This window comes from Capra hircus, chromosome 14 (assembly GCF_001704415.2).
Source record: "Capra hircus breed San Clemente chromosome 14, ASM170441v1, whole genome shotgun sequence".
NCBI classification, from domain to species: Eukaryota; Metazoa; Chordata; class Mammalia; order Artiodactyla; family Bovidae; genus Capra; species Capra hircus.
In genome coordinates, this window is record NC_030821.1 from 94,075,201 (window position 1) to 94,102,969 (window position 27,769).

Below are 27,769 nucleotides of genomic sequence, written 5' to 3' on the forward strand. Positions count from 1 at the left end.
GCTATCACTTGTGAAATTCAAATGTTAACCTTTTTAATAAGACCTTCCTGGGCACTCTGTCCAAACTTCATCTCCACCCTGTCTCCCCTGCTTGTGCAGGGGTTTTCCACCTCCTTAGCAGTTTTCACTCTGTAACATTATACGCGTTTTAGTTGTTGACACTGTTTGCAACCCGCTTATCCTACAACAGAGGTTTTTGTCTATTTTATACACTGCGGTGCTTTCAGCACCAAGAACGCTGCCTGGCACATGGCAAATTCTGAGTAATATGTGTTGTATGAGTAAATGAATTTACTAGTACCTACACCAGACCTGATTCTAGTTAGTGGTTAGCAGCAAATCAGAGAGAGAAGGTTCCTGCCTTGTGGAGCTTACTTTCTCGCAGAAGAGACTAAAATGAACAAGCAAATAAGAGTTCCAGTTGATGTTATTTGCAGAGGAAAATGCAACAGGGAAACAATATCAAATATCAAATAGAATGTCCTATTTCATGCATGAATATACGACAGTAGGAAGACTGGTTTTGTTTTTATTTTAAATTCATTATTTCTTAACTGTCTACAATGGTTTTCAGTCTCAGTGGTGTCTCCTGGAAAGGACGCAGAAACAGAGCTTGCTGAGGCAAGGGCCTGACTCATGGTTTCTGAATTGCAGCCTCGGGCCCTTTAGGAAACGGTGTTCTGTTCCCTCTGAGACAAGCACGGTGCATTTGGGGATTCTTGGAGTAGGGAGTTGGTAGTTCATGTTAGGAATAAATGAATCAAGATTAACATAATAAAATGTAAAAGCAGTAAATGTAAGCTTTTCAGAAATTTAAGTGAGAGAAATTTAGATTTAGTTTACATTGTTAAATTTGAACCAGTGGTGTCATTTGCTTCTTTAAAAAGAGTACAATTTTAGGCTGCATTAATATTTCTATTTCAAGGAAAGAGAAGTTACGGACAAAATCATATCTTTATGAAGTACACCCTGGATACCCTGCATCATCCAGAAAGTACTCGAGGCTGCTAACAAAACACATATGGTATAAGTGGATAAAAATAAGCGAAGGTCTGTGGCCCCACTAAACTGAAGGCCCTGTTAAGCACAGACCACGCCAAAGTGCACAGTGCCAGTAAATATGCAGTGACTGAAGTAATATAGTAAAGGTGAGACGATAGGATAATTTAAAGAAGTCAGGAGTGACATTAATCCTTAATCCTTGCCAGAAGGATCTGTGCCGTTACTACCAAGTCACAAATTCACCACCAAGCTTCATAGCAGCCAAGGCAAGGAGACAAATATGTTGAAAGATTACTGCCTTCTTAAAGTAAAACCTCAGCAATTTCCCCAGAAGCAATAGATGGTGCTTTAGCTCGATGGATCATGGGATTTCACTTGTCTTCAAAACACAAGCCTTACAGAGTTTTCTCACTTTTAAAGACACCAAACCACCTTTAAAGACACCAAAAATGTATTTAATTTCCATTGCTTTGCAATGGAAGTTAGGGCATGTGGTGGATAGATTTCATGTGCAAAATGCCCTTTTATGGAAAAATTATACAAGAAGGACATTTGCAAAGTGCCAAGTTTAGAAATAAAGGCAAATTTAGGATGCCAAAGGAAAAAAAAAAAAAACAAAACTGGGTTCCAGTTTCCTTAGGCAGATTTCTCAGCCTTCTTTCCAGATTTCACAGGCAGCACTTCCTCAGGCAGCACTTCCTCAGGCAAGTGTGGTGGCAGCCGGCAGGTTATCTGTGGCCGCTGATCCCGTCGCATGAGCTCCGGTCCTTGTGATTCACTGTGCACCGTGAGGTCTTTCCTCAGATACACACTCTAATAAAGCAGTACTGAGAAATTCTCATGAGAAGTCAGAGGCAGGGTTGAAGTTCCTTCAGAAGTTTCTTCTAAAGAACTGTTTTCTTTGAAAACTTCCTATCTACTTCCTATTGTCATTCTTTATTTTAATTCCACAATTCGAGTTCCTTTCAGACATTTGTGATCACCCTACCCCAGAACTTTCCTAAATAGTTGACTCACATGGATAGTTACGCGTGGAAAGCATATCGTCCCCCAAAATCCTTTCCAAGAGCACCTTCTAGGTAGGAGTGTGCGGTTGCTGCACCACAGAAGCCTGTGCTCTAAGTCTGCCTGCTGACTGAGCTCAGCCGCCTCAGAGCATGCTGTCTCCCTCAGCCCCTCTTCTCCTTCTCCACCATGTTATTCATCGCAGCTCCTGCGGGGCTGAGGTGTGTGTTTGTGTGAACGATGTTGCAAAACTTGCGTTATTTTCCCATCACTTTCAGTTCAGTTCAGTCGCTCAGTCATGTCCGACTCTTTGCGACCCTATGAATTGCAGCACGCCAGGCCTCCCTGTCCATCACCAACTCCCGGAGTTCATTCAAACTCATGTCCATCGAGTCAGTGATGCCATCCAGCCATCTCATCCTCTGTCATCCCTTTCTCCTCCTGCCCCCAATCCCTCCCAGCATCAGAGTCTTTTCCAATGAGTCAACTCTTCGCATGAGGTGTCCAAAGTACTGGAGTTTCAGCTTTAGCATCAGTCCTTCCAAAGAAATCCCAGGGCTGATCTTTTTCAGAATGGACTGTTTGGATCTCCTTGCAGTCCAAGGGACTCTCAAGAGTCTTCTCCAACACCACAGTTCAAAAGCATCAATTCTTTGGTGCTCAGCTTTCTTCACAGTCCAACCCTCACATCCATACATGACCAATGGAAAAACCATAGCCTTCACTAGACGGACCTTAGTCGGCAAAGTAATGTCTCTGCTTTTGAATATACTATCTAGGTTGCTCATAACTTTTCTTCCAAGGAGTAAGCGTCTTTTAATTTCATGGCTGCAGTCACCATCTGCAGTGATTTTGGAGCCCAAAAAAATAAAGTCTGACACTGTTTCCACTGTTTCCCCATCTATTTCCCATGAAGTGATGGGACCAGATGCTATGATCTTTGTTTTCTGAATGTTGAGCTTTAAGCCAACTTTTTCACTCTCCTCTTTCACTTTCATCAAGAGGCTTTTTAGCTCCTCTTCACTTTCTGCCATAAGGGTGTTGTCATCTGCATATCTGAGGTTATTGATATTTCTCCTGGCAATCTTGATTCCAGCTTGTGTTTCTTCCAGTCCAGCATTTCTCATGATGTACTCTGCATAGAAGCTAAATAAGCAGGGTGACAATATACAGCCTTGACGCACTCCTTTTCCTATTTGGAACCAGTCTGCTGTTCCATGTCCAGTTCTAACTGTTGCTTCCTGACCTGCATACAGATTTCTCCCATCAGTTTAATTCTTCCCAAATGAACCCCTGCTCAAAGCGTAAACTGGCTTCCCAAGTCACAGACATCATCTATTGCACAAACACCCACATTATTTCCAAGTAGACCCTTCTCCCAAAGTAAGAGGAGCCTGGTGGGTTATAGTTACAGGATGGTGAAGAGTCAGACACGACTTAAGGGACTGAGCATGCACGCACCAAAGTAAATGTGACAAACTGGGCTAATTAAAGCCCACAAAAGCTGATGGTAGGTTTCTGGGATAAACATAGAGGTCTTTCAACTGACAATATTTTGTATCATAAATACCCTTCTTTTCCTCTTATAATAATCTGTGCGTTCTAAAGGACAGAAAGTCCACATCAAAGTGAATTTCCTAAGAAACAAGATATCGATGGTTGCTTCAGGCAAAGTAAAAGCCAATAGTTGTTACAGAATGATTTTCTAGGAATACAGATGTTACGATATTACACAATTAATTATAAGAGAAAAAGTATTCATATTTTTAAAAAATTATTTTAAAATCTACCTGTAGGGGGAAAATAAACAATTAGGACTAAATACATGAAAATAAATATCAAAAATGCTCTAGGATTAAAAAAAGAAACATTACCTGAGTAAGTTGGTGACCCGTGCCTAACAGGTCATTTTCCACTCCCCAGCCCCTGACTCATCTCCTACCACAGGCTTCTAATTTTTGTGTGCCATGAACCTTCAGCAGTCTGGTAAAGCCTGTGAGCTTTTCCTCAGAAAAATGTTTTAAATGCATAAAATGCAGATGATTACCAAAGAAAAAAATTAAACTTGAAATGCTATTATTAAAAGATTAAAGTGTCTGATAGAATTATACATATGCTTCTTTATTGATGAGGTAAAAAAAAAAGAAAAAGCAATTCCCATCAGTGGGTCTAATAACTACCATAATCTTGAAATAGTGATGAGGCACAAATGGTTCATCTACAACTGTAGAACGGGGTCTGAAAATACCTGTGGTTTCTATGAGTGACAGATTCACGAGTCCTGCCGACATCATCGTGGTTTTTTAGTCCTGATGATACCATCATGGTTTTTTTCCCATGATTTGTGACAAAGATATAATTTTTCCCATCCGCATTCACCCCTCCCTGAAATTCTACCTACAGACCCCTTGGGGACTTGTATACCCTAGATAAAGACACCCCATGTCCAGTGACTCTTGCCTCTGCTCCCACTTTTCTCCAGCCTGCAGAGAGGTGGAGTAGGGTCGTTGTCAGACTGCGCACGGGTGTGTGGGACCTTCAGGAGCAGTGAGGTCAACAGAGCCACACTCAGACCCAGCAGTGCAGGCAGTCCCCTCGGGGGTGATGCTGTCAGCCCAGTGCTTCTCCAGCCAAGGGCTCTGTCTCTGGCACGGCCACCCAGAGCTACTTCACAGCAGCGCGTGTCTGTTGCTCCCATGATGCCACTCTCCAAGGTCAGGAAGTGTCCCCACCTAGCCTGGATGCCATTTGAACCTTCTGTGCTCATTCTGCACTCTCTGTTCATTCGCTTCCTCCCAGAGGAGGGCACTCCTGTACCTCAGCCAGACCTTGTGCCCGAGATTCAGACCCACAGTTCCATGTGGGTGTCCAAGATTGGGGTTGTCTTCTCAGAATCTCGTTTTCCTCCTCACTCCCTGACTTTTCCCCTCCTGACTTGTTAAGAATGTCACCAGTAAGTGCGGATGGAGACCTTGGATTTCTCAGCCCCCACCCCCTTCCCAAACTCTACCTGCAAGGCCAAGAGCTACCAAGTGAGAGAGCTACTGCTTTCATAACGTCCCTCCAGGCTGCGTCATTTCTGCCAGCAAGCTCTCAACCTAACCCAAGTCACCATTACTCCCGACCCTATTTCTCAGCTACTCAGAGACGTCCTAACGCACGTGGCTGCTGACTTGATCTTCCCAGAGGGCACCTCTGATGAGATGAGCTTCCTGTTCAGAAACAAAGGCTACTTCCTGTTCAGTGGCCTCCACTGTCTGCTGAACTAAAGACAGACCCTGAAGTATTATCCATCATGGCCACAGACTCCCAATTCAAGCCACCTGTCCCATCCATGCTATAGTTAAACTCAGTAGCTTCTTGTTCCATGAAACAGGGAGCAGATACTTTATCTCATCCATTTTCTGGCTTGTTGCCTCTCTCCTACTGTACTCCCCTTCTGGAATGTGTTTCTCCAGAAATTTCTCTTGTCAAAGCCCAACCTTTCCTTCAAAGAGCAGCTCCAGCAACACCCACTTTTGGAGACTTTCTTGACATGCTTCTGCATCTCCCAACTGAACAGAACACCCCCACCCGCACCCCGGCACTTCCTTTCAGGCTCTGTGATGTTTCTCCTAGCATGTATCTGTCTCTGCCTTCACGATGACTGTCTTGTGTGTTCCGCTTACTCACTACACTGCTCATTAAGGATAGGGTCTACGTTGGTTTATTCTCATCTCTCAGTTATGCTTGGCATGGTGTCTTTCATGGAGGGTACTCAGTACATGCTTTCAATGGAGCCAAGATGATTCCTATGTTAAAAAAAAATGAAGTTGCAGGAATGACTTGCTTTACACTTTTCATGAACCACCAAAGAATAAGCTAGCTAGAAGGAGTTCACTAACTCTACCCTGTTGATTAATTAGTGAGTTTTGGTGATGCTTGCACCTGGCCTTGGAGAAGGCAATGGCACCCCACTCCAGTACTCTTGCCTGGAAAATCCCATGAATGAAGGAGCCTGGTAGGCTGCAGTCCATGGGATTGTGAAGAGTCGGACACGACTGAACGACTTTATTTTCACTTTTCACTTTCATGCATTGGAGAAGGAAATGGCAACCCACTCCAGTGTTCGTGCCTGGAGAATCCCAGAGATGGGGGAGCCTGTTGGGCTGCCGTCTATGGGGTCGCACAGAGTCGGACACGACTGAAGCGATTTAGCACCAGCAGCAGCAGCAGCAGCAGCAGCACCTGGCCTTCACCCACGCAGTTGAATGGCCTAGAGCATCCCTTTCCCCAGCCACACAACCATAATGCAGACCAACCCTCCTGGGCCTTCAGGGCTCGTTTCAGTCCTTGCCTGCTCCAAGGAGTCTTCCCAAACCCCAGGTCTGACTTTGTAGGTGTGCCGCCTGTGCAGTCTCATGGAGCCCAGAACCTAGAAGGGTGCCACACTTGGTGTCATGCTCCACTCTCATTGCCTTGAAATTCTGCGTAACCTTTAACAAAGGGTCCCCACATGTTCACTGGGCACCAACTCCACAAACCAAGTAACCAGCCCCGTGCGATTCCTCCTCTCCCGTATGCTCCTGTCATCCCCTGCATCTTCCCTATCTTTGCAGTCATCACTCAGAATTTTCATTTACATTTTACATCTGTTTGCTTCCCTGTATGCCTCAACAGATCATAAACTCTGCCAAGGCAGAAAAAGAAAGTCTTGTTTGCTGTTATATCCCTGTGACTCAGCCTGGTATCATATGCTTGATCAGTATTTGCTGATTGGACAAGTGGATGAATGGTTGAAGGAAGGAAGGAATTTGGGAATTAATAAGTGTAGCTGCTCATCCATATCCTCTTGGGCAGCCAGAGCAGTGGAGGTCTTTGGTTTTCTGTCTTCAGCTGGGCTCCCATAGAAATAACAGATTTCTAGTACAGAAACCACTCGTGTTAAAAAGGAGGGTAAGATCAGCTCAAGAGAGAGAATGGGCAAAGTAGTGGCATGAAGGAAAAAGATTAAGCAACACCCAGCTGTTAATGAAGAAGGCACTAGCAAAAGGGCTAGTGATGTAGGTCTGTTTTGAAAATACACATGGGGGTCATGAAGCCACTATTGAGACGCTCTTGGAGGAGACGGTGTCTTCATGACTGAGCCATCCCCTGCTTGCTTCTCTGCATGTTTTTGGCTCACCCTGGACTCGGGAGGCATCTATAGATAGCAGTCACTCACCAGGGAAACATCTGTCACTGTCTGTATTTGATGCCATATCATCCTCCGAGCTACTTTAGTGATCCCTGGGTTTCACTTTCATTCATGAAGGATGAGTACTTCAAGGTGTAGGTGTGCTGGAATTTGATTTCTAGTTTACAATTCCCAGTCTGTTAGGGCCAATTGAAAGTAGAATTGAAAGAATCCTGAATCACGAAGTACATGAGTCAAAAGTATGATGAGTGGTTATTAACTCAGACACCAAGTTTTCTCCCTAGTAGCGTCCTTCCCTGAAGTCCTTCTTGAAGGCTTCTACTATGCAGAATGGTAACTACTTCCCTCTCAGTGGGAAGAGAGAGAGAAGTTCCCCCCCGCGCCCCCCCCCCCCCCCCTGCCGCCCGGCCAACTTCCAACTCCAAAAGTCTTGCCAGACCATCACTGCTATCCTCCCTGCTCCTCAGCAACACTGCTCGGTGACTCCAGGACAAACAGTGCTCGAAATCTCTTCCTGCTAAATAGCCTGGGATGAGTCACAAAGTGTTCCTAATCCTCAGTTTTCATGTTTACGAAACAGGAACAATGAGATTTCTACTCCATAAATTTGAGAGGATAATATGGAAAGTGCATGTGAAAGGGACTTAGCACAGTGTCTTGCTTATAGGAAACCCTCTGAATGTGAGTAATTAGCAGCAGACCCACTTTGCTTCTGAACCGAAATGGATGTATAGAAATAAGGATTCTGATTGCTACAATTTTGTTGAGGATTTTTGCATCTATGTTCATCAGTGATATTGGCCTGTAGTTTTCTTTTTTTGTGGCATCTTTGTCAGGTTTTGGTATTAGGGTGATGGTGGCCTCATAGAATGAGTTTGGAAGTTTACCTTCCTCTGCAATTTTCTGGAAGAGTTTGAGTAGGATAGGTGTTAGCTTTTCTCGAAATTTTTGGTAGAATTCAGCTGTGAAGCCGTCTGGACCTGGGCTTTTGTTTGCTGGAAGATTTCTGATTACAGTTTCAATTTCCGTGCTTGTGATGGGTCTGTTAAGATTTTCTATTTCTTCCTGGTTCAGCTTTGGAAAGTTGTACTTTTCTGAGAACTTGTCCATTTCTTCCACGTTGTCCATTTTATTGGCATATAATTGCTGATAGTAGTCTCTTATGATATGGGGATGATCCAGAGAGATGATATGGGGTGGGAGGGGGGTTCATGTTTGGGAACTCATGTACACTCGTGGCGGATTCATGTCAATGTATGGCAAAACCAATACAGTATTGTAAAGTAAAATAAAGTAAAAATAAAAATTTAAAAAAAAAGAAGGAATGCTTGGTATCAATCAGGAGTCAGCAAGTTTTCCTCTAAAGGCTACAGAGTAAACATCCCAGCCTCGTGCTTAGGACACAAATCTCAGTTCTGCAGTTTTTCATGAATGCAGCCATAGGCAATACACAAGTGAATGAGTGTGGCTGTGTGCCAATAAAACTTTATGTACAAAAACAGACATTAGGGCCAGATTTGTCCCCTGTCCATACGTCACCAATCCCTGGCTTTGAACTCTTGGGAGCCCCAGTTCAGTGTAATAGAAAGACATGCAGACTTGTCAGGGGAAGACAAGAGGGGGCAAAGGCTAGAGCCACAGGATGCTAAAGAACACAGAGCTGACGTTTTAAAGGAGATTGTTGAGTAAGAGATGAAATTATGTGTCAGTCCTCTAAAATGCAAAGAAACACTCCAGATTGCTATTATGTAGCAGTATTTTAAGTTATCATTGCCTCATAAGTAGAAGGCAATCCTTGGAAGCAGTTTTAATTTTGTTTCTCCACCACAATAAATTACAAGGAGAATCAGCATCCTTGCAGTCTCTTATAATATTGTTAAAAGTTAAAGGTCAGACAGTGTTTTCTGAAAACCACAATTTGGCAATATAGCTATGTAAAATCAAATTATTTTCAAAGTGAAAAAATATGACTTAGAGCAAGTAGCTCAGCTATTGGGATTTTTTTTTTTTTCCAAATTTCAGGATAAGTAAATTTTCAACGTTAAAACCAAGCCTGCCTGTTTTATTAGACATTTACTTTGAGAACTTGGTTTCCCACCCTGGGGCCCCAGAGGTTCAGTATTTCTAGGAATCAAAATGCCTGCAAACTGACTGGTGGACATGCTCCCTGTCACTACAGCACAAATGAAGATGGGCAGGGGGGCATTTCTGTAAGGGTTTGACCGGAAAGGAATGGAAAGCATGTGGGTAGAAGAAGTCACTTTCTGTTCTTATTATTAAAATAAAGAAATGACAAATGAGAATCCGAGAGCAATGTTGGACTCCAAAAAGGAGCCAATGGCTTAGTAACCACTCAGAACGCTTGACGATTCCCCAAAGCTGCCAGACAGGAGGGTGAGTCTGCTCCTTTGACAGCAGAGTGGCTACAGTTTGTGCTCCAAACAGAAAAGCAAAACACACTTCCGAGCCTTTCAGGATGCCTGCTCAGGAGAGCTCTTGGTAGGAAATTTCCAGATTCCTAGCCAAGGGAGGACATTTAAGCATAGCACACAACACACACACACACACACACACACACACACACACCCCTCATCAATAAAGTTACAAAGGAGCCCCACGTGCCTTGGACATCACATTGTATTTTGATATTTAAAATGGCTAGCCGCTTTTAGAGCTTTTACAATTTAATGAATGTCAGTTCAAATGGATCTTGTACTTTATCCATTGGAAATAAATTAAGTCTGTCATCCTAAGGCCAGGTTCTCATCAGATTTCTCTTATTTTGTTGTTTTACAGTTTTCTCCTCGTCTTTGGTTGCTTGATTTTGTCAGTGTTTTCCACCATCCCTGAGCACACCAAATTGGCTTCAAGTTGCCTCTTGATTCTGGTAAGTGAAATATAAAAACAAATGTGTACGTAAAGTTTACATAATATGTGGACTGTCTATAATATTTATGCAATGCATTTGTCCCACAAAAAGATATCTCTAGAAAAAACAAGAGTTTCTGTGCAGTATGAAAGTCTCAAATGTCACTGAAACGTTTGCCCGCTCTTTTAATCTTTAGTCAGTCCTCTAGAATACAGGGAAATATTCCAGATTGCTGTTATGTAGCAGTATCTTATGTGATTGTTGCCTCCTAAGTAGAAGGCAATATTTGGAAGCAGTTGTAATTATGTTTCTCCACCACAATTAATTACAAGGAGAATCAGCATCCATGCAGTCTCTCATAATATTGTTAAAAGTTAGGTTAGACAGTGTTTTCCGATAACCACAATTTGGCAATATAGCTACTATAACTGGCCAAGAACTGTGAGAATATAGCACCTCATAAGAAAACAGAAGACTTCATGCTCTTTTTCAACCAACAGACTGTATTATGAATTTTGCTGCTAATGCAGTTACCTGGTGAGAAATTCTGCAGTTTGCTCTGTTTCTATTATGCTGTCAATCCTCAACCAGAGAGAATTGCTCAATTCATTTTAAAATGGAAAAATACCACAAGATATTTTAGTCTGAATTATTCTGGGCCTTTTCAGCTCTTATCCATTCTATTACAACTGAACTATAGCACTGTATACTTAAATCACAGCTGATTGAAAGTTTGGTTCATTTAATCACAGCTGATTGAAAGTTTGGTTCATTTACATCCATTTTGACCTACTCACCATGTCCCAGAGTATCAGACTTGACAGTCTCAAAACTGTCTGAATGAGCTATAAATTGGAACAACTTACTTTTCCATAAAATTTGGTGGACTAGAGAGGGAAAGAGAGAAAGAGGGGGGTGGAGTAAGATGACTGTGTGCCCTAATAAACAGAAATTGGTTATCCACAGCAATGAACATTTTATAAAGGAAAGTACTCTTACCTTGAAGGCAGGAAGTGAAAAGTGTCAACTCATATAACCTGGAGAGCTGCTCTTTACCTTGCTCTGTCAGAGACTGGTTTGTGCATGGAGTTACCAAGCCTTCATCCAGACTCCATCCTACATGAAGGAGAAATCACTTTCGAACCTGGAATGAATCTTTTCCAATTTGTTTCCATACAAATCGTACTCAGCAATATATTGCTAACATCAAGGTTATTATTTTAAATCCAAGGCAGAGAACAAATAGGCTAAAGAGCCCACTGGGGATTTGTTCCATTTCCAGGGGTTCCACTGGGGTAGAAAGTGGGCTTTTAGCCTCATACACCAAGTGGTCTGAGCAATTCAGTCCTTGCTAAAGAGTTTCTAAATAGTTCAAAGAAACCTATGTATGCTATTAAAAAGGCAAAAGCTGGTTAATATCATGATTTTTAAAATTTCCTGAGCAGTAGACAACTAACCAGAGTTCAGTAACTAAAGTATATGTGAGTATATAAAAATGTAGATGTTTTATACCTCTCGTTTTTTGCCAGTTTTATTGAGATATAGTGACATATATTGTGTAAGTTGACGTATATAGTGTGATGACTTTATATACATATATACTGCAAAATGACTGCCACAGTAAACTTAGTTAACACTTCATCATGCACATGGTTACCTCTGTGTGTGTGTGTGTGTGTGTGTGTGTGTGTGTGTGTGTGTGTGATGAGAATGCTTAAGATCTACTCCTTTATCAACATTCAGGTATACAGTACAGGATATTACCTACAGTCACCACGCTGCATGTTAGACCCTCAGAACTCATTTGCCTTGTGATAGGGAGCCCGTATCCTCTGAGCATCTTCACCCATCTCCCTCACCCCACCTGCACAGTCACGCTACTCTGTTTCTGTGAGTTCGGGAGTTTTGATTTTTAGATCCCACATGTGAGTGAGATCATGCCATATTCTCTGTCTCACTTATTTCACTTAGCATAAGAACTGCCAATGCCATCACAATGTTAAGATTTCTTTTTAGGGCTGAATATTATTCCGTTTTCATGTGTATGTACCATGGGTAGATAGTTTCCAGGTCCTGGCTGTTGTGACTAGTGCTGCGGTGAATATGGGGGTGCAGAGGTCTCTTTGAGATCTTGATTCCATTTCCTTCAGATAAATACTCAGGAGTAGGATTGCTGGATCACATGGTAATTCTGGTTTTGGTTTTATAAGGAAACGCCACACTGTTTTTCACAGTGGCTGCACCCATTTTACGTTCCAACCAACCAACCGTGTAGGAGGGCTTCCTTTCCTCCATATTCTCCTCAACACTCACCCCTCGATCCTTAATTCAGCCATTCTCACAGGTGTGAGGTGAAATCTTATTGTGCTTTTGATTTGCATTTCCTTGGCGATTAGTGATGTCGAGGGCTTTTTGTGTACCCACTGGCCATTGGTAAGTCTTCTTTTATCCCTCAGTCTTTTTTTTCTCCAATTCCCTTGTTTTTAATCAAGTCTATCAAGATACAATTTACACAGAATAATTAGCATGCATTTTAAGTGTCTGCTTTCATGAGTTTTGACAAACACCTATTGTTTGTCATGTGTATTAGTTGCTTAGGGCTGTATAACAAAGTACGTCATATATATGAAATTACATATATCATTGTGTTGAGCGAAGGAATGAGGTATTATACAGAGTCTTGTGTTTGGCTTATACTCAACATGACAGTTTTGATATTCATTTGTATATATTTTAATCGAAGTATAGTTGATTTACAGTGTTGTGTTAGTTCTGGTGTATAGCAAAATGATTCCAATATCTATATATATTTTCCTATATTCTCTTCTATTATGGTTTATTAGAGGGTGTTGAATATAGTTCCCTGAGCTATGCAACAAGTAGGGCCTTGTTGTTTATTTTGTGTATGGCAGTTGGCATCTACTGATCCCAAACTCCTAATCTGTCCCGCTCCCCACTCCCCATCTCCTTTGATAACCATCAGTTTGTTTTCTATGTCTGTGAGTCTGTGTCTGTTTTGTAGATAAGTTCATTTATATCATATTTTAGATTACACATATAAGCACTATCAGATGATATTTCTTTGACTTCCTTCGCTTAGTATGATAATCTCTGAGTGCATCTATTTCGCTGCAAATGACATCACTTCGTTCTTTTTTATGGTTCTACTATTTCACTGTATACACATCTTCTTTATCCATTCATGTGTTAACGGACACTTGGGTTGCTTCCATATCCTGGCTATTGTAAATAGAGCTGCCTTGAACATTAAGGTGGGTGAATCTTTTTGAATTGCGTTTTTCTCCAGATAGGAGTGAGATTGCTGAATCACATGGTAGTTCTATTTTTAGTTTTTTAAGGAACCTCCATACTGTTTTCCGTAATGGCTGCACCAATTTACATTCCCAGCGACAGTGTAGGAGTATCCTTCAGTCTCGAATGCCTGTAGCTCTGACAAAGTTGAAACCAGTCCTTTTATGTACATGTGGCCTTTGTATTAAGCAGTGTAGATAGCCTCTGAAAGCTGTTGCTGCTTGGCTTTCCGAAGGTCTCCTCTTTTTGTGCTCTAGTGATAAGCTGTCAAGGTATGCTTAAACAGAAGTACAATATGAAAACCCACCTGAAAACAACGGGACTGTGTTGCAGGTCTAAGCTTTTACTGATGTTATTCTTTTCATCATTGTTTTCTCCAAAGACTGTGCTTTATTTGAACAAAAATACCAAGTATGACCTTTCCTTTTTTAATTTTTATTTAGTAATAATTGGAAAAGCATGCATATAAATAATTCTTTTCACAGTTAGTTAACATAGTATATTATAAAAGTTCAGTCAGTTGTAGAATACTGAAAAAAGGCAAGAGAAATCTTAATTACTTGGAGAATATTGTATTTATTCTTATTGCATGTATTTTAAAAACAATCTGATTTCAAAGTCTGTCGACCCTCTGAATATCTAATCAAACAGAATTCATAGAACACAATTCTGACTGGCAATGTTTTTAGTTCCCAAGATGATGCATGTCTGAAGAATTTCCATCCAAAGTTAATTAGCAATGTGTTTAAATGTTTGCAAAAGTTTATAATAAAGTCACTTTTTTTATATTTTTGGTCACAAATACAACACCAAAGGAATAAATTTGGAAGACATATATAAACCACACGTCACAAGTGTATTTTTTCCATAACTCTGTCTCATTTTTTTAACATTTCAGTAGATATACCCACATTCTAAATAATTCTGTTTCTGGCAAGTAAAAGACATTCACACGTCTGATAGGGAGCACCTTTAGGCAAACTGGTCCCTAGACAAGCATCCCATGGCCCTTCTTGACCCTCACATTTTCCTTGAGAGCACCAGCAAGTTAGAGACAGGCCACAGCCTCCTCATCTCTTGGGGTCCCCTTGGAGTACTCCACTCTGTCCCCACCCCAAGGGGAAAATCTGGTTGTTGTCATCCAGAACTGCACTCGCCTGCTGTGTGTAAACCTGCAGCTTACTGGCCTTGGTTACAAGCCAAATGGGGACCACGGAGCCCAGAATGAAGAGTGTGATGTAGACTCTGGAGTCAGAACTCCAAATTCCACTTCTAACACTTTATAGCTGAGTAATTTTAGGGACCCACTTCTCTATGCCTTAGTTTCCTCGTCTGTTAAAAGTGGGTAATAACATCAACTGCTTCATAAAGCTGTTGTGAGGATTAAACCCCAGTGCTAAGCTCAGTGCAAAGAAGGCACCAAATATGATGGTCACTCCACTTCCACATGCAGTGGGGCCTGCTGGGGGCCAATGAACCAGGAATATTTGAAAAGAGATGCATTTGGGAACATATCATACTTTCCTAATAGTAAAAAAAAAAAAAAAAACTATCTTCGCAAGAGTTTTCTCACCACAAACACTGTACATTACAGCAGCTCTTTACATCGACTTATCCCTCCACCCAGAAGTGACTCTGATGCCCACTTAAGGCCTGGCTCATGTGCACAATAACCATTTGTGTTTGGTGATGAAGGAAACATATTTTGGCTGCTGTAGTTCCCTGGTGAATGTGCCTGACGACCGTGCTCGTGGCTGTTAACGCTCTCCCTTCGTTGTCAATGGGCAAGTGGAGCAGTGGTGAGGGACAGCAAGGGTCTGGGGGACAGGCTTACTTGGCCCACACCCAGGACAGAACCTATGAGCTCAAGAGGACAGAGCAAAGCACCAAGGACAAAAAGAAGCTGGTCAGAACCGAAATGGAACTAGCATTTAACTACCTTTCACATATCAGGCTCACTGATTTCTTATTAACGCAAAAGACATTTTTGAAAACTTGCAATATGAGCATCATTCCTCCCATTTTACCACACTAAGTGTAAGGCAGAGCTCAGGCTGTGCCCCAGACCCAGCTGCCACCTCGCACTCTCTTCCCCCTCAGTTGAGACCGACACATTAGCCCAGTGAGTCTGCCGTCGCTCAGGGAAGCTCTGCCATCCAAGTCTTCCCTGTGGTTCCACATATGCCAAGAGTGAGTCCTGAAACCCCTTTATTTAGGTTAAGTTCATTTCTTTTTTCTTAAAGAGTCTGTTTACAAAGTTGTCACAAATGGGAGTATCCCTTCACGCCACTAGCAGTGCTTTGTATCAAAAATTACAAATCCGATTTTGTGAACAATCAGCAGCTTCCATCTGGGGTGCCAACAGTCCCGGCTCCTTTGTGCAGATGACCTGAGCACCTGCTGGTGAATGGAGCTCTCCTGTTTTCAGTTAAACTAGTGTGGAAAGTTTTGTTCCAGTTTGTATGTTTCTGCATCTATATCTCACCTTCTTAATAGCAATGCTGCTTGGAGCCCAATTCCTCTCTATTGGATAACCTCTTGTCTTCCACATTAATTTTAAAGTATTCATTTTGGCCTTTAAACATAAATTCTTCAACGTGTTGATGATTTGTACATATTTCGTGCAACACCCTCCCCTGATGACCTCTCCTCTTAATGAAAATGATGTATATCATTTGCAAAATTTTCATCAAAGGTGGTCATTTCTAAGATGGCTGACCCATATGCAGTAAAAAGAACATCATTATTAGTTTCAGCAAGAACAGAATGTCTCAGTGTATTTGCTCCTCTGCCCTCCTGCTGGAGAAGGAAATGGCATCCCACTCCAGTAGTCTTGCCTGGAAAATCCCATGGACGGAGGAACCTGGTAGGCTACAGTCCATAGGGTTGCAAAGAGTCAGACACCACTGAGTGACTTCACTTTCACTTTCCTCTTCCTGTGTGGGAAGGAGTCCCAACCACAATGGATTGTGCTGAGCATCTGGACAAAACTCAAACACACAGTCAGAGATCCAGGCTTTCCCAAACATCTGGCTGTTTGGCACCTTCTGGATAGAGCATATGCATATTTGCTGGTTGTGCTCCATGTCGCAAAGCAAACATGGGTTTGCCGTTTCTGTGCACAATGAATCAGTTCCTGAAATGTGTACAAATCCAATTTAGGCAGATCTAATTATATCTTCAGTGCACTAGTGGAGCTTACTATTTAAAGAAAATCTGTAGTGAATCCTTTTGTAAAGTGAAGAGTCCCCTTGAAAAGCTAATAACCACATAATTAATCTGTGTTACATGTTTGTTTTCTTCCTCTAATGTGGGTACATGTGGGTTTGTTTTTTTTTAATCACTTTAAACTACCCATTATATAACACTGTACTGAAGAATTAGATATGTTGCTACCATTTCCCATCTATCCTACTGGCAGAGGGAAAGTCAGCCCCAGAAACGTTTACCAGTCCTTCCAAAGTAGAAACACTTACACATAAAATTACGTACATTTGATGTACAAGATGACATTGCATCTTTACATTTAAAGGCTGGCATGGACACTGTAAAACAGGATAACAGCGTCAGGACAGGGATCCATTCAAAGGTCTTCAGTCTTCTGTGGATAGAAGATGTGAAATGATCAAAAGTGAGGAATAAGCGATGCTCCTTTCTGTTTATCACATCCCTGTCATGTACTGCAGAAAGCAAGCAGCGGATCCCAAGGCACACTGAAAACTGCAATTATTTTCCTTTGCTTGTCTTTCATCACGGCGAACGCAAATAAACTTTAAAATGATTCATGGAGACTAATGACCCTCATCAATCTGCTGATGACTGAAAAGAAAAGCAGGAGCGGTTTACACCTACACTGAATCTTCACTGAGGATGATAACAGAGTAGGCGAGGCACTCTGTGAAACGTACTTGAGATTCAGAGGGAAGAGTTGTTCACGTTGAATTATGCCCGATCAAGACCATGTCTCCACCCGCGATTAAGGCAGCCCAGACCTTCCACGCTCCCGAGATGTGAATGCCAGGGTCTTCACCAGGGTGTCCAGTGTGTGTCACAGACCTGCTCCACGCGGCTCCGTGTCTTGACGTGATGAGCAGCCCTGAGCCAGGCCACTCTGATGCCAGCAGCTGTGTCCTCTAATCACAGAAGTTTATTCAGCAGGAGGCGCGGTGGGGAACATGGTGGTGTTGGAAGCACTAGAGGGTGGCTAGAAAATAGCAGAGTCCAGGAGGGGCAGCAACTTGTCTTACCGTGGTCCCAGGCTTCAATAATTTCTATCATTTGAGACCTGCTCGGACACCTCCTCCTGCGGAGAATGAACGGGCTCTTCCCTCTGACCTCCTGCAGCACCCAAGTCTGAAGGTGTGTCTCCTCCCTTCTCCGTGGATGCCAGAGTGTTTCCACAGCTCCCAGCATGGATGAGGTTTTGAGGGGGACGATCAGTGTACACCAGTAAGCAAAACAGCAAAATCTCTGTCCTCATGGAAAACATAGAGTAGACAAGTTAGCAAAACAAGTGTTAAAAATAACGGTAGGAAAAAAAGGGAATAGATAATTACGGAGTGTTTCAATTGTGTGTTCATACAGGTCTGCCAAGAAAGATAGACTCACAACAGAGGCTGCAGTGAGGTGAGGCAGCCAGCCCTGCAGGGATTAGAGGAAAGAGCTTTCCAGGTGGATGGAGCGGGGAGGGTAAGAGCCCTGGCAGGACTTCACCAGCTGAGCCTCAGGAGGGTAAGACGACCAGGCCAGCTGAGGGAGAGGGTGATGTAGGCTGGGGAAACTGAGGCATGGTGGGCGCTGACTCAGCAGCAACGCCTAGTAAAGCGGGATCTGGTGGCAAGTTATCAAGAAATCTTCTTTGATGAGAAAAGACGGCTGATGGTTTAACTGCACAAGATTAATGTTGAAACGTTCACTCTCTCATGGATATGGCACCATAATTAAACCCTGATGCAGTGCCTGACTTAGAAGAACTGGATCGAGCAGGGGAGTCACAAAGGGGCAGCTCCCTGGGAACCATCAGCATCGTTCGTGGAAAACCTGATGGAAAATAACAGAAAACCTAATGCACTACAAGGCAGAAGCGAGGTCTGATAAGGCTAGGGTAGGGGTGGACTGGAACCAAGGACATGGCCCCTAGAGGAATACAAATTGCAAATTCTGTGTGGTTGGACAGGGCCCCACAGACAGTTGTGGGAGAACTGAGACCCTCTGCTGCTTGCAGGGTACACCCCGTTTCAGATGTTCCCTGCCTGTCTAGCCTCTTCATCTACCCTTGGTCTCCTCACTGCCTCTCTGGCTTAGACCCACATCTTCCTTTGACCTCTGTACCCCGGTTCTGGATGTTCCAGTTGGTCTCTGATCCTGTATAATTCCATGGATTTCCAGAAATTTCCTTGGATCCTGCCTCCCTCCTGTCCTCTTTGCTCCAGGCCTGGTGCCTTAATTCACTGCAGTTTTAATTCAGATAAATGTGAAGTGCTTCCTACCTTCCAGCCCAGGGACTGGAGTCCCAGACATGAGTTAGACACCACCCTGCCCTAGTAGCAGACCCGTTAGCATATTCCTGTCTACAGCCTCTGACTGATAGAGGAAAAATGAAAAGCCTTGAGATCATGGGTCTATAAAGAATAAATAATGAAACTAGGAGATGAAAGAAAAATGGATTAATTTGACGTTCTTTAATACCCACTTAAGATATTTGACCACCTGATGGGAAGAACTGACTCATTTGTAAAGACCCTGCTGCTGGGAAAGATTGAAGGCAGGAGGAGAAGGGGACGACACAGGATGAGAAGTTGGATGGCATCACTGACTCTGCTGCTGCTGCTGCTGCTCAGTCGCTTCAGTCGTGCCCGACTCTGTGCGACCCCACAGACGGCAGCCCACCAGGCTCCCCCGTCCCTGGGATTCTCCAGGCAAGAACACTGGAGTGGGTTGCCATTTCCTTCTCCACTGCATGAAAGTGAAAAGTGAAAGTGAAGTCGCTCAGTCGTGTCCAACTCTTAGCGACCCCATGGGCTGCAGCCTACCAGGCTCCTCCGTCCATGGGATTTTCCAGGGAAGAGTACTGGAGTGGGGTGCCATTGCCTTCTCCGATCACTGACTCAATGGACATGAATTTGAGTAAACTCTGGGAGTTAGTGATGGACAGAGAAGCCTGGCATGCTGCAGTCCATGGGGTCTCAAAGAGTCGGACACGACTGAGTGACTGAACTGAACTGAAGGCATATGGACATGAGAGAATAAACCTATCTCAAGTCATGGATTTCTCATGAAAGTCACAGATGTGATTACCAAAAGCTGCTTTCAATATAGGTCTACTGATCACCCTTACATGGGGAATTTGGGGTTGGAACTATATAAACCCAAAGCTGGAATCAATGAGGTAGCCCCTGTTCCCATGCAACCTACATCCCTCTCAGATATTGAATATTGAGTTGGAATATGGGGGTCTTCTTTCCCCTGCAGGCCTACATCAGGGGTCACAATTAAGGTAAAAAGACACATCAATGCTTTTGCAAAGTAGAGAAAAAATTTCCAAGCTGTAGATGGCCATTTGACAAACAGCATTACAGGCTGGATTCCAGGAGAAGGCTGCAGGCCTGACTTCCTCTGGGGCTGGAAATCATAATGAATCCACAGATCATAATGGAAAATGGAAAACAGAAGTGAGACTTGCAGGTGTCACAGGCCCTCCAGCTGTGCCTTACTGGAGGCTGCAGGCGATTTGTGCTGAAAGGAGAAGCCTAGAAGCCCTCCTCTAGGGAGCCGAAGCACCTCAACAAAGATACCCTTGGATGGAGCCCAGACTGAGGGGAACACCAGCCCTGGGTGGTCAGGCAGGAGGGAGGACTCACTCTGGCCCCCACTCCCCACCCCTGACTCTCCTGAACTTTATTTTCTTAAATCAGATGGAATCAGGTACTTATTACCATCAAATGCAGCCTTCAAAGGAAAGAACAGGGACTTCCCTGGTGACTCAGTGGTAAAGAATCCTCCTTGCAATGCAGCGGACACGAGTTCAATCCCTAATCTGTGAAGATCCCACACACCACAGAGCAACTACACCCATGCACCATTGCTTCTGAGACCATGCTCTAGAGCCCGCGGGCTGCAACTGCTGAGCTTGCACACTGCAATTACTGAAGCCTGTGCACCTAGAGCTTGTGCTCAGCAACAAGAGAAGCCCACCACGACAGAGAGCAGCCCCTGCTCTGTGCAACTAGAGAAAGCCTGTGCTCAGCAAGGAAGACCCAGTGCAACCAAAAATAAAGAAAGGAAAATTAAAATTAAAAAAAGAAGAGAGCAATCCCAGCCTGATCAGAAGGCATCTTGCACACTGCAGGCAGGAGATGGGGAGCCTCCTGCCTCTGTGGCCTCTTCGAGATCATGATGGTAATAACTGGGAAACTTGTGACTTGATTACACATCTGTGAGTATGGGGCCCAACTTGGTCAACCCATCTGGGTCTCTCCTGCAAGCTCCTTCCTCAGTCACTTTCTGGCTTTGGCCTGGGGTCCCCTGCAGTGGATTATTGTGTCCTCAGGGTCACTGTAGCCAGGCAGAGATGAGCAGGCCCCCGCGCTCATGCAGGCGATGTGTGAGCAGGTTGGGAGGCTTGTCTGTTCGTAGAGCCCAGGAAAAGAGCTGTAGGCTGGGGTCAGAAACAGGGAGCATCCAGCCAGGCTGTTCAGAGGACAAATGATTCCTTAAGGCCCCTCTGCATCCTGAAGGACATCTTGACCTAAAGCTGCTCATCTATCTAGTCATCCATTTATTCACCCATGGAATATTCACTCAGCACCTCCTGGGAATGCTCTGAGCCAGAGGCACTGTCCATGTCACATGCCAGCTGTATACTTGACACCTACAGTCCCCACCTGTCTGTCGAAGTTCCTCAAAACCATTTTTCTACTTAAATCAGGTGGAGAGTTTTGAGTATTATGCACATGCAGTTCTCTTCCTTCACAGTCCCGTGATGCAAATTGCCTCAAATGTGGTGATCAATTGGAGAAGGTTATGACAACCCATGACTTGGGTTGGCAACCCATGTCCACGGAGAATCCCATGGACAGACGTGCCTGATGGGCTATCGTCCATAGGGTCACAGAGAGTCGGACACGGCTGAAGTGACTTAGCACATGATGATCAATCGGGTAATGATGTCAGTGTAACATGGACGTTATAGATGAGTTTTCCTAAATAGCAGCAGCTGAACATAGAGAAGATCCCCTGGAGTAGGAAACCGCACCCCTCTCCAGTATTCTTGCCTGGGAAACTCCATGGACAGAGGAACCTGGTGGACTACATTCCATGGGATCACAGAGTTGGACACCACAGCACAAACCCACATCATGCATGAGTGTAAAGCACATGATCTGGGCTGAATACAGCAAGCCTGGAGGGGTGCAGTCACGTTGTTCTTTGTTTTGGACACGTGCTCTGCCTTGGAAGTGCCTGTCGCATGATTCTCTCCAGTCTGTGCAACCACACAAGAGAAAAGGGATCCGTCTTTAGCACCATATTTCGTGAGAAGCCTGCACCTCTCTACCTGTGCCTTGTGATGCGGGGCCCCTGTCTCCAAACCCAGTGGCCTGAACCCTCCCGACACCCCCCATCAGGCTCTATCCACACTGATGTGAGTGAGGGCCAGGACTTTCCCAGCATCTCCCTGTTAGAACTTGACATGTCTTTTTAACTGTACTGGTATCTTATTAGGTTTGTTGTTTATGTTAAATCTCTGTTGAGAAAGTTCCATAGGATCGAGTGATTTCAGTTCAGTTCAGTTCAGTTGCTCAGTCATGTCTGACTCTTTGTGACCCCATGAATTGCAGCACTCCAGGCCTCCCTGTCCATCACCAACTCCCAGAGTTCACTCAAACTCATGTCCATCGAGTCAGTCATCCCATCCAGCCATCTCATCCTCTGTCGTCCCCTTATCCTCCCTCCCCCTATCCCTCCCAGCGTCAGAGTGGTTTACCCTAGCTCTAATTTTTTAATTAATTTAGTTTTATTGAAGGATAATTGCTTTATAGAATTTGGCTGTTTTCTGTCTTGAGAAAGAAGAATGGAACTGAAACAATCAAGCTTCCTGACTTCAGGTTATACTAAAAAGTTATAGTCATCAAGACAGTATGGTACTGACACAAGAACAGAAATATAGACCAATGGAACAAGATAGAAAGGCCTAGCTCTATTTTTATCATAAGGCCTGAATTTTTATGGAGCAAGGTTACCTAAAACCTGGCTTTTCATCAGTGCATTTATTTTTTAATTGATGTATAGGTGATTTACAATGTTGCATTAGTTTCAGTTCAGTTCAGTTCAGTTCAGTTCAGTTGCTCAGTTGTGTCCAACTCTCTGAGACCCCATGGACTGCAGCATGCCAGGCCTCCCTGTCCATCACCAACTCCCAGAGTTTACTGAAATTCATGCTCATTGTGTCAGTGATGCCATCCAACAATCTCATCCCCTGTCATCCCCTTCTCCTCCTGCCTTCAATCTTTCCCAGCATCAGGGTCTTTTCCAGTGAGTCGGTTCTTCACATCAGGTGGCCAAAGTATTGGAGTTTCAGTTCAGTATTAGTCCTTCCAACGCATATTTAGGACTGATTTCCTTTGGGATTGACTGGTTGGATCTCCTTACAGTCCAAGGGACTCTCAAGAGTCTTCTTCAACACCACAGTTCAAAAGCATCAATTCTTCTGTGCTCAGCTTCCCTGGTGGCTCAGAGGTTAAAGCATCTGCCTGGAATGTGGGAGACCTGGGTTTGACCCCGGGTCAGGAGGATCCCCTGGAGATGGAAATGGCAACCCACTCCAGTACTCTTGCCTGGAGAATCCCATGGAGGGAGGATCCTGGTAGGCTACAGTCCATGGGGTCACAAAAAGTTGGACACGACTGAGCGACTTCACTTTCAGCTTTCTTTATGGTCCAACTCTCACATCCATACATGACTATTGGAAAAACCATAGCTTTGAACAGACAAACCTTTGTTGGTAAAGTAATGCATTAGTTTCAAGTGTACAGCAAAACGTTTCAGGATTCAGTTATGTTATATATATACATATATATGTATGTGTGTGTGTGATATATACACACACACACATATATTATTCTTTTCATTATGTTTGTGATAAGATGTTGAATATAATTCCCTATGTTATACAATAGGTCCTTGTTGTTAATCTGTTTTACATATAATAGTGTATATATGTTAATCCCAAATTCCCAATTTATCCCTCCTCCTCTTTTCCCCTGTATAACCACAAGTTTGTTTTCTGTCTGTGAGTCAATTTCTGTTTTGTAAATAAGGTCATCTGTATCTCTTTTTAGATTCCACATATAAGTGATATCATATAACTAAGCCTTTTTCTTTCTGACTTACTTCACTTGGTATCATAATCCTGAGGTCCATCCAAGTCACTGCAAATGACATTATTTCATTCTTTTTCATGGCTAAATAGTATTTCATTGTATATACGCACCCCATTCCTCTGTCATTGGACATTTAGGTTGATTCCATGTCTTGGCTATTGTCAATAGTGATGCTTCGAACATAAGGGTGCACGTATATTTTCGAACTAGAGTGTTCTCCACATTCATGCCTAGAAGTGAGATTGCTGGATCATACGTTAGTTTTGTTTTTAGTTTTTTAAGGAACCTTCATACTGTTCTCCATTGTGACTGCACCAATTTGTATTCCCAACAAAAGTGTAGGAGAGTTTCTCTTTCTCCACACCTTATCCAGCATTTCATCAATTCATTTATTGCACCGTGGCAAAAAAGTTGGTATAAGTAGATGACACTTTATCCATTTGCCAGTCCAGAAGTACATGCTGCATTCTGCTTGATGTAATGGTCTTTTTAAGTCAAAGGCATCAGTGTGTCCTTAAGTCATAGGATGACATGGGAGATGTCATTCTTAGGTCAGATAAACCAGAGGGATAAAAACCTGTGTCAGATGATGGTTTATTCATCATCCAAAGTTTCTTATTCTCCCTTTTCTCAAACTATATTAAATCTTTAAGCTTTACAAACCTGTTCATGAAAGGTTCACAATTTTTTTAATTAGTCAAAATTTTAATAAAGGAAATTTGTATGCAGTTTAGATAGAAAAATAATGTTTCTGCAGATAAAAACAAATTTTAAGACTGTTACAATAGAGAAAATTGAGAATATTTTACTTAAAATATAAGACAATTTGATTTAATAACAATAAACCTAATGTTTCACGTTAACTCTATGGATTTTGACACCTTCTCAGTAAGTAAAATCTAGAACATTTATGTTCTATCTTTTTCTGCCTTTAACATAAAGTAAAATTCCAAATAATTTTCAGACTTAGAAGATGCAGTTCTTAACCTTGCCACACATGACCTTCTTCCCACATCTCTCTGCTCCTTCCTGTTTCTCTAGGCTTATTTCTACATGCTGCGGCTGCTGCTGCTGCTAAGTCGCTTCAGTCGTGTCCAACTCTGTGTGACCCCATAGACGGCAGCCCACCAGGCTCCCCTGTCCCTGGGATTCTCCAGGCAAGAACACTGGAGTGGGTTGCCATTTCCTTCGCCAATGCATTAAAGTGAAAAGTGAAAGTGAAGTCGCTCAGTCGTGCCCGACTCTTAGCAACCCCATGGACTGCAGCCCACCAGGCTCCTTCGTCCATGGGATTTTCCAGGCAAGAGGACTGGATGGATTACCCTTAAAGGTGTCCATACAAGCAGCATCATGTGCATGCATACCTGTGTGCGTGTGTGTAAACACACACACACACACACACACTCACAGTCACAGTCACACTTTACACTCCAGCAATAGCGAACCATTGACGCTTTCCAGAACACTGCCTCTGTATTTTCATAAATGGACTTTTTCTACTTGAAAGCCCAGTTTATACAACTTCCCTGTTCTACCACCACCTTAGTAATTCTTACTCACCTGTTAGGTCTCGCACCCACTCTCTGGAAGTTTACCCTGACCTGCCCTCCCCAGGAATTGTTACATTTCCTCCCTCTGTGTTCTCGGATGCAGAGCAGCTCCCAGAGGACAGGCTATAGCAGTGGATGGTCCATAACAGCATTCATTGTATCCAGTAAGATCATCAATTTCCAAACATTTCATCTCTGCTAGACAGAAAACTACCTAAAAATTGGGGCCTTATGTTAGTAGTCTCTGTATTTCCTAGTTTATACCACAGGGCCTAGCAAGTAGCGAGTGCTCAAAACACGTGTGACCCAGCTGCCCAGCCCAAAGAAGTTGGTCATATACTCCACATGCAGCCTGTTTTGTCAGCTCCATAGCGTTATCATGATTTTTTTTTTTTTTTTTGCTTATTCGTGACTGTGGTTTCTGTCCCCATAATGCAGGCTCCTTAAGAATGGTTCTTGCCAAAAAAAAAAAGAATGGGTCTTGCCCTGTTCGTCACTCCCACCCCAGTGTCTGGAACAAAAAGGTGCTCAATGACGGGGAGAAAAAAGGTGCAAAATAAAACTATCAACTGTGCAAAACAAATGACTAGATCCAGATATTAGTGTATAAATTCAGTGCCTCCATGAAGATATTAAAATACCCTGGGTCTAATTAATCTTTTAATTTTAGCAGTATAAAATTCCAAAAACAATTTTTCATCCTTTGGAAGATCTGTAAAGAGGCAAGTATAATTAAGTAGTGTTAGGCACAAGTTTCAAGATCTAAAATAAAGTGATTATTTGTTAACTTTTGCCTCTTTTTTCCCCACTCATCCTCATCTTCTGCTGAGCTTCAGTTGCCCTTCTGAATCTGGGATCATCAAATATTTATGTTATTAAAACAAATACTCTTGCCTAATATCAAAGCAAGCTGATCACCAACATTAAAGAATAATCATATAATATGAGTCTGTAGCCAACATTAAAAATGAATAGGGTTATGTACTAAGAGAGAATTACTGCCATGACCCAGTCAGTTACTCAACACTAACATATTTTAGTTATAAATTCATTTACCAGTGACTTACTCCTTCACTAATGATCTTTAGAGGCAAAAGCAATAGGAACTAATGCCTCTAAACAGCTTCCTACAATAGTGTTTTAGATCAACTGCACCTATTCAAACTAAGATGTTTTCATCACTCTCTCCTAGACCTCATGCAAAGCATTATTTATATTTCACTTTTGACACAATTTTTTAAAAAACGCACATTAAAAAGCATTTCTTTAGTACCTACTATGTTCTAGGCTCTACACCCTAGTTTCCTCCCTAATCTCATTTGGATTATTCTGTTTTCTCCCACTTTCAACCTAAAGTAAAATTTCAAATAATATTCTGAATTAAAAGACCAAGTGTCTTGTCTGGAGAGAGAAAGAATCAAAAGTGAGTAAAAGAACAAAAAGTAAGCAGAATTAAAGATGATTTGAACCATAAATATGATGACATAAAAGAAATGTGTGAACCACTGGTTACAACAGAGGATGTGACTGTTTCTCCACTGCAAGATGAGGAAGGCTCCAGAGGTGGGGACCTTTAAGTGAGATCTAGAGTCACAAAGATCTGAATCAGTCTGGCTAAATTGTTAGGGTTCCGGTAGACAGACAGAGCTCAGAGAAGGGCTAGAACCAGACAGAGAAGAACCTGGTTTTCTAAACTAAAGTCATTTGGAACTTATGCTGTAAGTGATGAAAACCATACGAGGTCTATAAGCAGCTCAATAACCTCATCAAATTTGTTTTTGAGAAAAATAACTCTGCCTGTACCTTGGAAGGTCACTGGAATAGGGAGGGAACAGTGGAGGACAGAGCTGAGTGTAAAGGAGTGACCATAAGGTGAGAATATTATTGAAGAGTTTAGGGATAAAATAGTACTATTGTCCCCATCTCTCAACGAAATGTTGAGTGCCCCAGATGTTAATGAAAGCATATGGCTTATTGATATGTGACTTAAATGCTGAAATCTCTGAGCACTGAGGAGCTCAGCAGTGCTGAGCTGTGCAAAGGAGGTAGTGGGTGTCCCTGGCATGCAGGGTGCTTCTAGGATCTTAGCATCCCCAGGCTGGGGCATGTTCACACAAGTTGAGTGTGCTTATTTGCTTTGGTGATTTTTTTTTTCTATCTAATGGAAAGAGAACCCACTTAAATAATGATTTTGTTCATCTGAAATGTCAATCATAAAAAGTGGCTAGTCACCACACTTGTTAAAAATTTCCACCTTATAATTAAAAAAATAAAATCGTTGGTCATCAGTAGGAACATAAAAATGAATTCTGGCTCTTGTTAGGAATAAATCATATCGAAATTTTATTTCATGCCTCTATATTTCTGGATATTACAAAATGAAGAGAGAATAATCCTTCATTTCAGATGGATTTTTCTTGGAGATTTTCCCAAGCAATTAATTTTTCTCTTTGGTTTTCCTCATCTTGCCTCCTGA

General features: G+C 42.7%; 1 protein-coding gene across 2 annotated transcripts in view; it reads left to right on the forward strand.

Annotated features, from left to right (window-relative positions):
• KCNQ5 (potassium voltage-gated channel subfamily Q member 5) overlaps positions 1 to 27,769 on the forward strand; it is a 627,271-nt gene that overhangs the window by 401,488 nt on the left and 198,014 nt on the right. For both annotated transcript variants that reach the window (XM_013968999.2, XM_018058845.1), the window contains exon 2: positions 9,980 to 10,070. In XM_013968999.2, the coding sequence (XP_013824453.2) occupies positions 9,980 to 10,070 (91 nt within the window). The remainder of the gene's footprint in view (positions 1 to 9,979; positions 10,071 to 27,769) is intronic.